Here is a 13418-nt window from a genome sequence, read left to right as displayed (position 1 = left end):
TCTCTACACAGATGTGGCCGGACCTGCTGTGATTTCCAGCCAAAAAAAAAAAATGTTTTTTGTCTGTTTTTTTGTTTTTCATACAGACCCCAGCATCTGCAACATTTGACCCCTTGTGACCCCACCTCATTGTTCTTTGATGTAATGTTTCCCTGACTGACCTGTTTGGACACCATTCACACCTTTGACTGCTGTGATTATCTCTCTGCCGAGGTGTGATAAAGGGCAGTTAGAAGGATTACCTGTAAACATCTGACATGATTCTCTGACTATATAAGCTGTGTCTTTATGCATTTCTCCACTTCACCTGAAGAAGGAGCAGCGCTCCGAAAGCTTGTGATTTCAAATAAAGCTGTTGGACTATAACCTGGTGTTGTGTGACTTCTTACATTTGTCCACCCCAGTCCAACTCCGGCATCTCCACACCATCACTACTTCAGTCACCTCTTCAAAATATTCAATCAGGTTTGTCAGACATGACCAACCTTTCGCAAATCCATGCTGGCTCTCTCTAATCTGCTGAAAATTTTCAAGGTGTTCAGTCACCCTATCCTTAATTATAGACTCTAGTAATTTCCCCACAACAGATGTTAGGCTAACTGGTCTCTAATTCCCTGGTTTCCCTCACTCACCATTCTCAAATAGCGGAGTGACATGCACAATTTTGCAATCTGACGAAATGGTTACCTAATCGAGAGAACTTTGGAAGATTATAGTTTGGGCATCTGCAATGTTCTCACCTACTTCCTTTAAAACCTTGGCTTGGAAACCATCTGGTCCTGGGGATTTGTTACTCTTTAGTGACATTATTTTCTTCATTACTGTTATTTTGGTGAGTCCCCGTCCCTGATTCAATATTAGTTTCCTTGGGATGTCCGGCCTGCTATCCTCTTTCACTCTGTCAATACTGACGCAAAATAATTATTCAACATGTCCACCATTTTATTATCATTTACAATGTCACCATTATCAGTTTTCAAGGGGCCCACATTGCTCCGGACCCTCTTTTTCCTTAGATAATTGTAATAAATATTGTGTTGATTTTGATAATCCTTACAAGTTTCTTTTCATATTCCCTTTTTGTAGCTCTTACTCTCTGTTTTGTCACCCTTTGTTGTTCTTTGTATTTCTCCCAATCACCAGGATTTGTGCTATTTATTGTATTTCGGTGTACTTGTTCTTTTAGTTTGATGTTGTCCCTTCTCTCTTTAGTCGTCCATGGCTGGGGTTTTAGGTAAGTAGAGCTCTTGCCCCTCGGGGGTAGAAGCTGCTTCTGTATCACCGTAAATTATTTTTTGAACATCTCCCTCTGATCATCTGTTGTTTTACCCATTAACAGATTTCCCCAGTTTACTGTGGACAATCTCTGTCTCATCCTGTTGAATTTGCCCTGAACTAACACTAGAATCTTAGTAGCTGTTTCGCATTTCTCCCTTTCAAACATAATGTGGAACTCGATCATGTTATGATCGCTGTTAGATAAATGTTCACTCACCGTGAGGCTGTTCACTAAATCTGGTACATTCCTAAATCTAATATGGCCTGCCCCCTTGTTGGTTCTAGGACATATTGTTGCAGAAAATTATCCTGAACACACGTGAGAAATTCACCCAAGAAGACGATAGAGACCAAAGTGCCGTTTGCCCCTCTCAGTGTGGCCCTGAAGGACTGTGTCCAGGCTGAAGTTCTGTTCCGCCGTACAATCCTCCCCCAGATTGTCCTTTCTGAGCTCCAGCCAGGTGATGCTAAACACTCAGGTGGGAAAGAAGAACACCTACAAAGTGTTTAACACAAAGCTGATTTATTTGACATCTATCCAGAATATTAAACTCCAGCCTAGTTCCTGGAGTTTAAGATCAGCAGAAACAAACCCCAACTGTCAGAATGAACACGGTTCAGGCCTGGATGTAGAATTTCAAATTCAGTTTGAGGGTGAGAAACTTGGGTCTGAAACTAGTGTCCTGAACTTAAATAAAGGCAATTACAAGGGTATGAGGACAGAGTTGGCTAAAGTGGACTGGGAAAATAGATTAAAGGGTAATACAGTAGATCAGCAGTGGCAGACATTTAAGGAGATATTTCATAAATCTCAGCAAAAGTATATTCCAGTGAGAAAGAAAGGCTCTACGAGAAGGATGCACCACTAAGAAAGTTAAGGATGGTATCAAATTGAAAGAAAAGGCATACAATGTTGTGAAGATTAGTGGTAGGCCAGAGGATTAGGTAATATGATAAGGCAGGATCTGGCCAAAGTGGACTGGGTTCAGCTACTTGTAGGAAAATCCACATCAGAGCAATGGGAGTCTTTCAGGAAGGAAATTGAGAGAGTACAATGGCAACATGTTCCCGTAAAGGTCAAGGGTGGGACCAACAAGCCCAGGGAACCTTGGATGTCAAGGGATATACGAGAATGGATTAGGAAAAAAAGGAGGGCTTTTGGCAGATACAAAGGACTAAAGACAGAGGAAGCCCTAGAGGAGTATAAAAAGTGCAGGGGGATACTTAAAAAATAAATTAGGAGAGCGAGGAGGGGCCATGAAATAACATTAGCGAGCAAAATAAAGGAAAATCCTAAGGTGTTTTATAAGTATACTAGCTGGAGTGCCCGGCGGTGCCAAGGGTTTTTTGAGGGCATGTTGTTATAAAAAAAGTAGAAATAATTTTTATATATATAAATGAGTTTGTCTGTCTGTCTGTGTGGGAAGGAGAGAGAGAGAGAGAGAGAGGGGAAGAGAGAGAGAGAGACTGGGGGGAAGAGAGAGAGAGATGGGGGAGAGAGAGAGACTGGGGGGAAAGAGAGAGGGGGAGGCAGAGAGAGAGAGATGGAAGGAGAGAGAGAGGGAAGGAGAGGGGAAAGGGGTGGGGGAAAGGGGTGGGTGGGGGAAATGGGTGGGTGGGGGAAAGGGGTGTTGGGGGGGAAAGGTGGTGTGTGGGGGGAAAGGGGTGTGTGTGGGGGGGAAGGGGGGTGTGGGGGGGAAAGGGGGATGGGGGAAAGGGGTGTAGGGGGAAAGGTGGTGTGTGGAGGGGAAAGGGGTGTGTGTGGGGGGAAAGGGGGGTGGGGGGAGGAAAGGCGGTGGGGGGAGGAAAGGGGGTTGTGAGGGAGGAAAGGGGGGGTGGGGGGAAAGGGGGGTGTGGGGGAAAGGGGTGTGTGGGGGGAGGGGGAAAGGGGAGTGTGGGGGGAGCGGGAAAGGGAGGTGTGGGGCCTTGGTGACCCGGAGCCCTGCTCACTTTCGGTCAGGCTCTCGGGCCACGCAGTTGACGCTGCGGGGAAGGCCGTGCGCGGCGGCTCCCGCTCCGGACTGTCACAGCGGCTTGCCTGCAGCCTAGTCGAGGGGGGGAAAGCCCGAGTTCCTTCCCCGCCAGCCTTTACCAAGATGGCGACGATGGCTCCGCCCAGCCCCGCCAGCCTGTACCAAGATGGTGATGATGGCTCTGCTCCACCCTGCCAGCCTTTACCAAGATGGCGGCGGCGGCTACGCTTGGCTCCGTCCCGCCCCCTTTACCAAGATGGCGGTGACTGCGGGGCGGGCCCAGCGGGACGGGCAGTGCCTAGCTCGGGCGTGGCTGGGAAGGAGAGGCCGAGGCTTTGAGGCCTGAGGCCTGCAGGCAGCTTATCCACCGCCGAGTGGGGGAAAGCCCGAGTCCCCTTTGCAAATGGATTTTTTTTTCTTTTAAAAGCAACTTTTTTTTGCTGGAAATCTATATTTCATATCATTTAATCCCCATCTGCGTCGTTTCTGGCATTGCCTCCAGTGGTTAATGTGTCAATACTCATGAATCAACAATTTCCTCACCTCCATTACCATTTTTTTAGCTTGAGGCCCGGCAGGTGTTTAATGGCCGCTGCTCAGCTCCCGCACAAACGGCAGTTTGAATGATTAGGCCCCGCCCACCCCGTAGGATTGGTCAACCATCACGCCACTCAACGCTAATGAGCGGTAGGATTGGTCAACCGCTAATGAGTGGATTTCTGAACGTTTTTTGTATACTGTCCGAACAATTTTTGTCTGACCAAAAAGTAAATATGCCTATGAGACTCCCCTAATGATAAGCTTTCTTTTGATATAAAATATGTGTAGATACGCTCTGTAACTTTTGACTGTATAGCGGACAGACAGACATACAGACAGACATACAGACAGACATACGGATGGATCCTTTTATTATAAGTATATTAAGGGCAAGAGGATAACCAGGGAAAGAGTAGGGCCCATTAGGGACCAAAGTGGCAATCTGTGTGTGGAGCCAGAAGATGTAGGTGGGGTTTTAAATGAATTTTTTGCATCTGTGTTCACTATGGAGAAGGACGATGTAGACATAGAAATCGGGCAGGGGGACTGTGATATACTTGAACATATTAGCATCGAGAGGGAGGAGGTACTGGCGGTTTTAGCAGGCTTAAAAGTGGATAAATCCCCAGGCCCGGACGAGATGTATCCCAGGCTGCTGTGTGAGGCAAAGGAAGAGATTGCAGGGGCTCTGACACAAATTTTCAGTACCACTCTGGCCACAGGGGATGTGCCAGAGGACTGGAGAACAGCTAACGTAGTACCATTATTCAAGAAGGGTAGTAGGGATAAACCAGGGAATTACAGGCCAGTGAGCCTAATATCAGTGGTAGGGAAATTATTGGAAAAAATTCTGAGGGACAGAATTAGTCTCCACTTGGAGAGGCAAGGATTAATCAGGGATAGTCAGCATGGCTTTGTCAAGGGAAGATCATGTCTGACTAATTTGATTGAATTTTTCGAGGGGGTGATTAGGTGTGTGGATGAGGGTAGTGCAGTGGATGTGGTATACATGGATTTCAGTAAGGCTTTCGATAAAGTCCCGCATAGGAGACTGGTCAAGAAGGTAAGAGCCCATGGGATCCAGGGTGCCTTGGCACATTGGATCCAAAACTGGCTTAGTGGCAGAAGGCAGAGGGTGATGGTGGAAGGTTGCTTTTGTGACTGGAAGCCTGTGTCCAGTGGGGTACCGCAGGGATTGGTGCTGGGTCCCTTGCTGTTTGTGGTCTACATTAATGATTTAGATGTGAATGTAAAAGGTATGATCAGTAAGTTCGCAGATGACACGAAAATTGGTGGGGTGGTAAATAGTGAGGAGGGTAGCCCCAGTCTGCAGGACGATATAGATGGGTTGGTCAGATGGGCGGAACAGTGGCAAATGGAATTTAACCCTGAAAAGTGTGAGGTGATGCATTTTGGAGGGACTAACAAGGCAAGGGAATACACAATGAATGGTAAGACCCTAGGAAAGACAGAGGATCAGAGGGACCTTGGTGTGCATGTACATAGATCCCTGAAGATGGCAGAACAGGTGGATAAGGTGGTTAAAAAGGCATATGGGATACTTGCCTTCATTAGCTGAGGCATAGAATATAAGAGCAGGGAGGTTATGATGGAGCTGTACAAAACGCTGGTTAGGGCACAGCTGGAATACTGTGTGCAGTTCTGGTCACCACACTATAGGAAGGATGTGATTGCTTTGGAGAGGGTGCAGAGGAGATTCACCAGGATGTTACCTGGGGTGGAGCGCTTCAGCTATGAAGAAAGACTGGACAGGCTGGGGTTGTTTTCCTTGGGGCAGAGAAGGCTGAGGGGGGACCTGATTGAGGTGTACAAAATTATGAGGGGCATAGATAGGGTAGATAGAAAGGAACTTTTTCCCTTAGTGGTGGGGTCAATAACAAGGGGGCATAGATTCAAGGTAAGGGGCAGGAGGTTTAGAGGGGATTTGAGGAAGAACTTTTTCACCCAGAGGGTGGTTGGAATCTGGAACTCACTGCCTGAAAGGGTGGTAGAGGCAGGAACCCTTACAACATTCAAGAAGCATTTGGATGAGCACTTGAAATGCCATAGCATACAAGGCTACGGACCAAGTGCTGGAAAATGGGATTAGAATAGACAGGGCCTGATGGCTGGCACGGACGCGATGGGCCAAAGGGCCTCTTTCTGTGCTGTATAACTCTAGGATTGGGACATTTTTAGAAACCAGCAAAGGATGCCTAAAAAAATTATAAAGAAGGAGAAGATAGAGTATGAGAGTAAAGTAGCAAATAATATAAAAACAGACAGTAAGAGCTTCTACAGGTATATATAAAGGAAGAGAGTAGCTAAAGTAAACGTTGGTCCCTTAGAGGATGAGACTAGGGAATTAATAATGGGAAATAGAGAAAAGGCAGAGATTCTAAACAATTATTTTGGATCGGCCTTCATGGTGGAAGACATTAAAAGCATCCCAATAATAATAGATAATCAAGGGGTTATAGGGAGGGAGGAACTTAAAACAATCTCTATCACTAGAGAATAAGTACTAGGCAAACTAATGGGGCTAAAGGCCGACAAGTCCCCTGGACCTGATGGCCTGCATCCTAAGGTCTTAAAAGAAGTGGCTGCAGAGATAGTGGATGCGTTGGTTGTAGTCTAACAAAATTCCCTAGAATCTGGAGAGGTGCCAGCAGATTGTAAAACCGCAAATGTAACGCCACTATTGAAGAAAGGAGGGAGACAGAAAGCAGGAAACTATAGGCCAGTTAGCCTAACATCTGTCATTGGGAAAATGCTGGAATCCATTATTAAGGAGGTAATTGCAGGACATTTAGAAAATCATAAGGCAATTAAACAGAGTCAACATGGTTTTATGAAAGGGAAATCTTGTTTGACAAATTTGCTAGAGTTCTTTGAGGATGTAACAGGGTGGATAAAGGGGAATCAGTAGATGTGGTGTATTTGGATTTCCAGAAGGCAATCGATAAGGTGCCACATAAAAGGTTACTGCACAAGTTAAGAGCGCATGGGGTTGGGGGTAATATATTGGCAGGAATAGGGGATTGGCTAACTAACAGAAAACAGAGATAAATGGGTCATTTTCCGGTTGGCAATCAGTAACTAGTGGGGTGCCACAGGGATCAGTGCTGGGGCCTCAACTATTTACAATCTATATTACTGACTTGGATGAAGGGACCGAGTGTAATGTAGCCAGATTTGCTGATGATACAAAGATAGGTGGGTTAGCAAGTTGTGAGGAGGACACAGAGTCTGCAAAGGGGTATAGAGAGGTTAAGTGAGTGGGCAAACATTTGGCAGATGGAGTATAATGTGGAAAAATGTGAGGTTATCCACTTTGGAAGGAAAAATGAAAAAGCAAATTATTATTTAAATGGAGTGAGACTACAAAATGCTGCGGTACAAAGGGATCTGGGGGTCCGAGTACATGAGACACAAAGTTAGCATGCAGGTACAGCAAGTCATTAGGAAGGCTAATGGAATGTTGGCCTTTATTGCAAGGGGAATGGAGTATAAATGTAGAGGAGTTTTGATTCAACTTTACAGGGCACTGGTGAGACCGCACCTGGAGGCAGTGCAGAGAAGGTTCACTAGGGTGATTCCTGGGATGAAGGGGTTGACGTATGACAAAAGGTTGTGCAGGTTGGGCCTATACTCATTGGGGTTTAGCAGAATGAGAGGTGATCTTATTGAAAAATATAAGATTCTGAGGGGGATTGACAGGGTGGATGCTAAGAGGATGTTTCCCCTGGTGGGGGTATCTAGAACTAGGGAGCATAGTTTCAGAATAAGGGGTCACCCAGTTAAGATGGAGATTAGGAGGAATTTCTTCTCTCAGAGGGTCGTGAATCTTTAGAATTCTCTACCCCAGAGCGCTGTGGAGGCGGAGTCATTGAATATATTCAAGGCAGAGATTGACACATAGTTGAACTACAAGGGAATGAAGGGGTGTGGGGAGAGCGGGAAAGTGGTGTTGAGGCCTAGATTGGATCAGTCATGATCTTATTGAATGGCGGAGCAGGCTCGAGGAGCCGATTGGCCCACTCCTGCTCCTGTTTCTTATGTTCTTATATTAACAGCAGCAACAACAGCAGAATCCAACCCCTGTAGTCATATGTGAACTTGCTGGTGTGCCAGCAGGTTGGATGACTGAGTGAATCCCTTCCCACACACGGAGCAGATGAACGGCCTCTCCCCAGTGTGTACTCGCTGGTGTGTCCACAGGCTGGAGTGCTGAGTGAATCCCTTCCCACACACAGAGCAGATGAACGGCCGCTCCCCAGTGTGAACTCGCTGGTGTGTCCGCAGGTGGCACGACTGAGTGAATCCCTTCCCACACACTGAACAGGTGAACGGCCTCTCCCCGGTGCGAACTCGCTGGTGTTTCAAAAGGTCGGATGACTGAGTGAATCTCTTCCCACACACGGAACAGGTGAACATCTTTTCCTTGGTGTGAACTCACTGGTGTGTCAAAAGTTCGGATGACTGAGTGAATACTTTCCCACACACGGAGCAGGTGAACGGCCTCTCCTCAGTGTGAACTCGCTGATGTGTCAGCAGGTGGGATGACTGAGTGAATCCGTTCCCACACACGGAGCAGGTGAACGGCCTCTCCCCAGTGTGAACTCGCTGGTGTCTCAGCAGGTTGGATGACTGAGTGAATCCCTTCCCACACACGGAACAGGTGAATGGCCTCTCCCCGGTGTGAACTTGCTGGTGTGTCGAAAGGTCAGATGACTGAGTGAATCCCTTCCCACACACAGAGCAGGTAAAAGGCCTCTCCCCGGTGTGACTGCGTCGATGAATTTCCAGCTGGGATGGGTAATTGAATCCCTTCTCACAGTCCCCACATTTCCAGGGTTTCTCTGTGGTGCGGGTGTCCTTGTCTCTCTCCAGGTTGGATGATCAGTTGAAGCCTCATCAACACACAGACCACATGTACGGTTTCTCCCCGCTGTGAATGGTGCAATGTTTTTTCAGGCTGTGTAACTGGTTAAAGCTCTTTCCACAGTCAGTGCACTGGAACACTCTCACTCGGGTGTGGGTGTCTCGGTGCTTTTCCAGTCACACTGATGTTTGAAATCTTTTCCCACAGACAGAACAGGCAAACATTTCTCCTTCCACATTCAAAGGCCGATGATATTCCCTGTAAAAGCAGTTTACAAAAGGCATCACTGTAAGTTCAGGATTAAAATGCAGAAGATAATTCTAGTTTCTATGGAACATTCTTTCCTTTCTTATTACATAGAATTACCCAGATTGTAGAACACAGAAACAGGCCATTCGGCCCAACTGGTCCATGCAGTGTTTATGCTCCACACAAGCCTCTTCCCATCTCTCTTCATCTCACCCTATCAGCATCTCCTTCTATTCCTTTCTCCCATGTGTTTATCCAGCTTCCCCTTATATACATTCATGCTCTTCGCCTCAACTACTCCCTGTGGCAGTAAGTTCCACATTCTCAGCACTCTCTGGGTGAAGGGGTTTAATCTAAATAGGACTTTCCTAGGCAGCCAATGAGCACTGCTGCCTCTTCTGTGCATTTCCTGACGAGGCGAAACAGTTGATATTTTCTGATCAAAAAGAGCTCAGCTCGGCAGCATTAGTCCTGTTTTGCCTCCTTTGGAGACCAGGTGTACGAGCAGAGTGAGCGCAGCCTTCATAGCAACCGCAATAAAATTGTTACAGTTGTGAAGGAACTTTGTGTCAGTGCACTGGACCACAAACAAAGTATGTGTGTCGATTATTGTCTGACTGTGTTACTGAGAAGTGCCTTGAGATGTTTTAAAATTCTTTATAAATGTAAATTGTTGTTGGTGTATAGAGTTCTCTGTTGAAATTTAGTGAAATGATCGATAACCAAGGAAGATCATTTCTTTGTTTGGTTCTGTTAGTTTTCATAGAATCATGGAAAGGTACAGCATGAAGGAGGCCATTCGGCCCATCGGGCCTGTGCTGGCTCTTAGAATGAGCACTCGTGCTTAGTCCCACATCCCTGCTTGTTGTCCGTAACCCTGTAAGATCCTCATCCTCAAGTACCCGCCCAGCTCCCTTTTAAAATCATTGATGGAATCAGCTCATGACCTTTTCAGGTACAGCGTTCCAGATCCCGACAACTCTCTGAGTTTTATTCAATTGTTACCACAGTTGCCTTCTGTGAAGGTTTAGTAATAAATGCATTTTGCTGTGAAAGCAATTAAAAGATTCCTAGTATATAAATAGACAGATGCATCAAAATATTAAAATTGTGGGAGGGAGGGCAGTGCTCGCCAGGGCCCAATAAACAATGGAATTCTTGTTTCCCAACCCAATGCTCAGAAGATGAAGTCCCAGAGCTGCCTCTGGCTCGGTTCCACCTGCCCTATTCTGACAAGCTGAGGTGTTGGTCAGTGCACTGTGATTGCCCTGTGGGCAGAAAATGGCAAATCTAGAAATATGACTAAATAAAACATTTTAACCCCAAAGCTGTAAATCCCCGTCCCACACACTCTCCCTCCTCCCTGTGCTGAAATCCAAACCCATCGCACCATCTCCAACATTTCTTTCCTCCACTCCCAGTTTTCCCCCTCCCTATACTCTGGTTTGGTTCAGTTCTACACCCGCTGTGTGCAGAGTGAGAATAAAATCAATGAGTCAATGATTGTCTCTCCTGGTCACTGGGACCCTGAAGCCCCGCCCACTCTCTGTTCCGGTAACAAGATGACTGCGCATGCGCCGTGACCCCGCCCTGTCAAAAATGGTGGCCAGTGACCCCGCTGACCCGGGCTTGTCACCGCGGGGCAAACACGGGGCCTGTGGGCTCTTATTCGGGGCCTGAGGCCTACACCGGGTGTTTTGAAGCTTCCCAGCCCACCCGCGGCCCCAATTCCTCCCCGAGCCCACAATCTCCTACCGCCTGCCGGAAGCGTCTCTTCTTCATCAGCCCAAAGCCTCCACTGGCACTGCGCATGCTCAGAGCACCGCCCAGTCCTGCGCCTGCGCACTGAGCTCCTGTGGTCATTGATGGGGCACATTCTGCCACGCGGGGGATTCTGGGTAATCTCCCCACTATGCAAAGCCCCCATTGTAAATATCTGTTTACCATAAACTGCACTCAGAAATTGGAGGTACATTATCGCATTTTGCTGATGACGCCAAATTGGGTGATATATAGCTAATAATTTTGACTGCACAGAAATACAGGAATACATAAACAGGCTTGCAGACTGTTCAGATAAATGGGAAATGAAATTCAATATAGTGAAATGGGAGGTGGTTCATTTTGGTGGGAGGAATAAGGAGGCCACCTATTCCTAAGAAGGTAAGAAACTAAATGGAGTAAAGTAGCAAAGAAATCTGGAAGTACACACACATAAATTGCTAAAAGTAGTAACACAAGTTGATAAGGCCATAAAGCGTGGAAAGAAAATACTGTGGTTCATTTCTAGAGGAATATAATACAAATGCAGGGAGGTAATGTTAGATTTATATAGAAGCTTGGTTAGACCACACTTGAAGTACTGTGGGCAGTTCTGGTCTCCATATAACAAAGGATATTGAAGCACTGAAGAAAGTGCAGAATAGATTTACAAAGGTGTCACCAGAGAGGATGCAACTAGCAAACAAGATTGAGCAAGCTGGGGCTCTTTACTCTGGTAAAGAGAAGACTAAGAGGAGACCTGTTAGAGGTCTTTAAAATTATGTCAGGGTTCGAAACCGTGGAGAAGGAGAAACTTTCCATTTATCGGTGAGTCTGATAGTAGCTGCATTGTGGTCATTGTTGTAATGATACCAGCAAATAGAGATGGTATTTGCCTGTTTGATTATGATGCCTTATCAGCATGTTTGCATGTATTGATTGCTTGTGCCTGACCAGCAGAGGGCATGTGACCGAGACAAGCAAGGCAGTTTAGTTTAGTTTCAGTTTCGTTCTAGATGCATCACTAGCATGATGTCTCCTGTAAATGCTGTATAAAGAGTTGAACAGACTTTAGATTAAAAGACATTCTCTTTCATAAATGTCTCGTCATTGAACCCACAAAGAAATCAATACATGGTGTCAGAAGTGATTGAAAGAGATGAAGAGAAAAAATCTGAAGTTAAATCAGCTCTCCACAAATTAGCAAGCCAAAAGAGAACATCGTTGCTTACCATTGGAGAATAGCTAACGAAGTGAAAAAATGGAAGGTTTACACCCACCGGCGACGCTTCAGTTGACAGGTAATGTGGCTGAAAATTGGAGGAGGTTCAAACAACGTTTGGGGTTGTATTTATCAGCAATCGGAGCTGACGAGAAAGGTAATAAAATGAAAGCGTCACTGTTCTTACATGTCGTGGGTGATGAAGCGCTGGAGGTGTATAATAACTTCACATTCGCTGCTGATGGAGACAAAATGAAGCTAGATAAAATAATGGAACAGTTTGAAGCCTACTGCATACCTAAACGTAACGTGACATTTGAGAGGCACAGATTTTTCACATGTGTACAGAAAACGGGAGAGACTATTGATCAGTATGTGACTGAACTAAGAAACCGAAGCAAATTGTGTGAATTTGGGGGACTGACAGACTCGCTGATAAAAGACAGACTGCTGTGTGGTATTCCAGATAATGGTCTAAGGGAAAGACTGCTAAGAGAGCAAGATCTAGACCTGGGAAAAGCCATAGCACTGTGTAGGGCTACAGAGACTGTGAAGTTGCAGGCAAAGGAGCTGTTCAGTGACAGTAGCTGCAACGTGCATGCAGTGAGTAAGAACGGACACAAACCGTTTAACAAAAAGAGCGCCAATGTGAAAAAAGAGGCATGGCCAGCAAACGAAAATGAAAGGGACAATCGAAAGTCATGTATTCGATGCGGTACACAGCACCCACCAAGAAAGTGTCCAGCATATGGTAAAACATGCAATAGTTGCAACAAAAACAACCATTATGCCCGTTGCTGTAAGAACCAAATGCAGCAAAGCAAGGTCCATGCAGTAGATGAAAGCGACATAGAGGAGTTCTATGTAGATGTTGTGTCTGAAAACAAAAAAGGAAAAAGAGACTGGATGTTGACACTAAAAGTGAATGACACACACATTCCATTTAAATTGGATGCTGGAGCACAAGTTAATGTGATATCAGAGACTGATTTTAAGAAAATTAGACCCAGACCAAAGATACATGGAATAAAAGTGAAAGTGACAGGATACTCAGGTACTGATATACCAGTGAAAGGGAGATGCATTGTCAAAGTGACACACAAGGACAGAGAGCACACGCTAGCATTAATCGTGGTGCCAAAGGATGTGCAGGCCATACTAGGTTTAAAAGCCTGTGAGAGACTGAACCTGGTAAAGAGAGTCCTCGTTGTGGAAAGCGAAGGAGAGACAGTCTATGATGAACTGAATGTTGCGTACACACCGGGTAAGCTGATGTATACAGCAGACACGTTGTCCAGAGCTGTTGACCCAGGAGAGCCCGCAAACACAGTGAAAAGACTGATGTACAAGGCAAAAGACAGTGGAACTGACTTCTACCAGAGCATGCTTGTATACCGCACAATGCCGCTCGAGTGTGGTAAGTCACCAGCCCAACTCCTGATGGGACGTTGGCTAAGGTCAAACCTACCCATCCCGGAGAACCTCCTGAAAACAAAAGAGGGGGAGAAAG

At 46.0% G+C, this 13418-nt stretch overlaps 1 protein-coding gene across 1 annotated transcript in view; it reads right to left on the bottom strand.

Annotated features, from left to right (window-relative positions):
* The window catches only part of LOC147118879 (uncharacterized), a 112869-nt gene that overhangs the window by 13688 nt on the left and 85763 nt on the right, over nt 1–13418 (bottom strand). Inside the window, 1 exon segment of the mRNA XM_085983988.1 lies at nt 8314–8497. Within this exon segment, the coding sequence (XP_085840114.1) occupies nt 8314–8497 (184 nt within the window).

This window comes from Somniosus microcephalus, chromosome 4 (assembly GCF_052327205.1).
Source record: "Somniosus microcephalus isolate GS21.2 chromosome 4, FLI_Smic_1.0, whole genome shotgun sequence".
In the NCBI taxonomy this organism is placed as follows: domain Eukaryota; kingdom Metazoa; phylum Chordata; class Chondrichthyes; order Squaliformes; family Somniosidae; genus Somniosus; species Somniosus microcephalus.
Note: the sequence above shows the minus strand (reverse complement) of the source record. Positions and strands in the feature narration are given on the sequence as shown.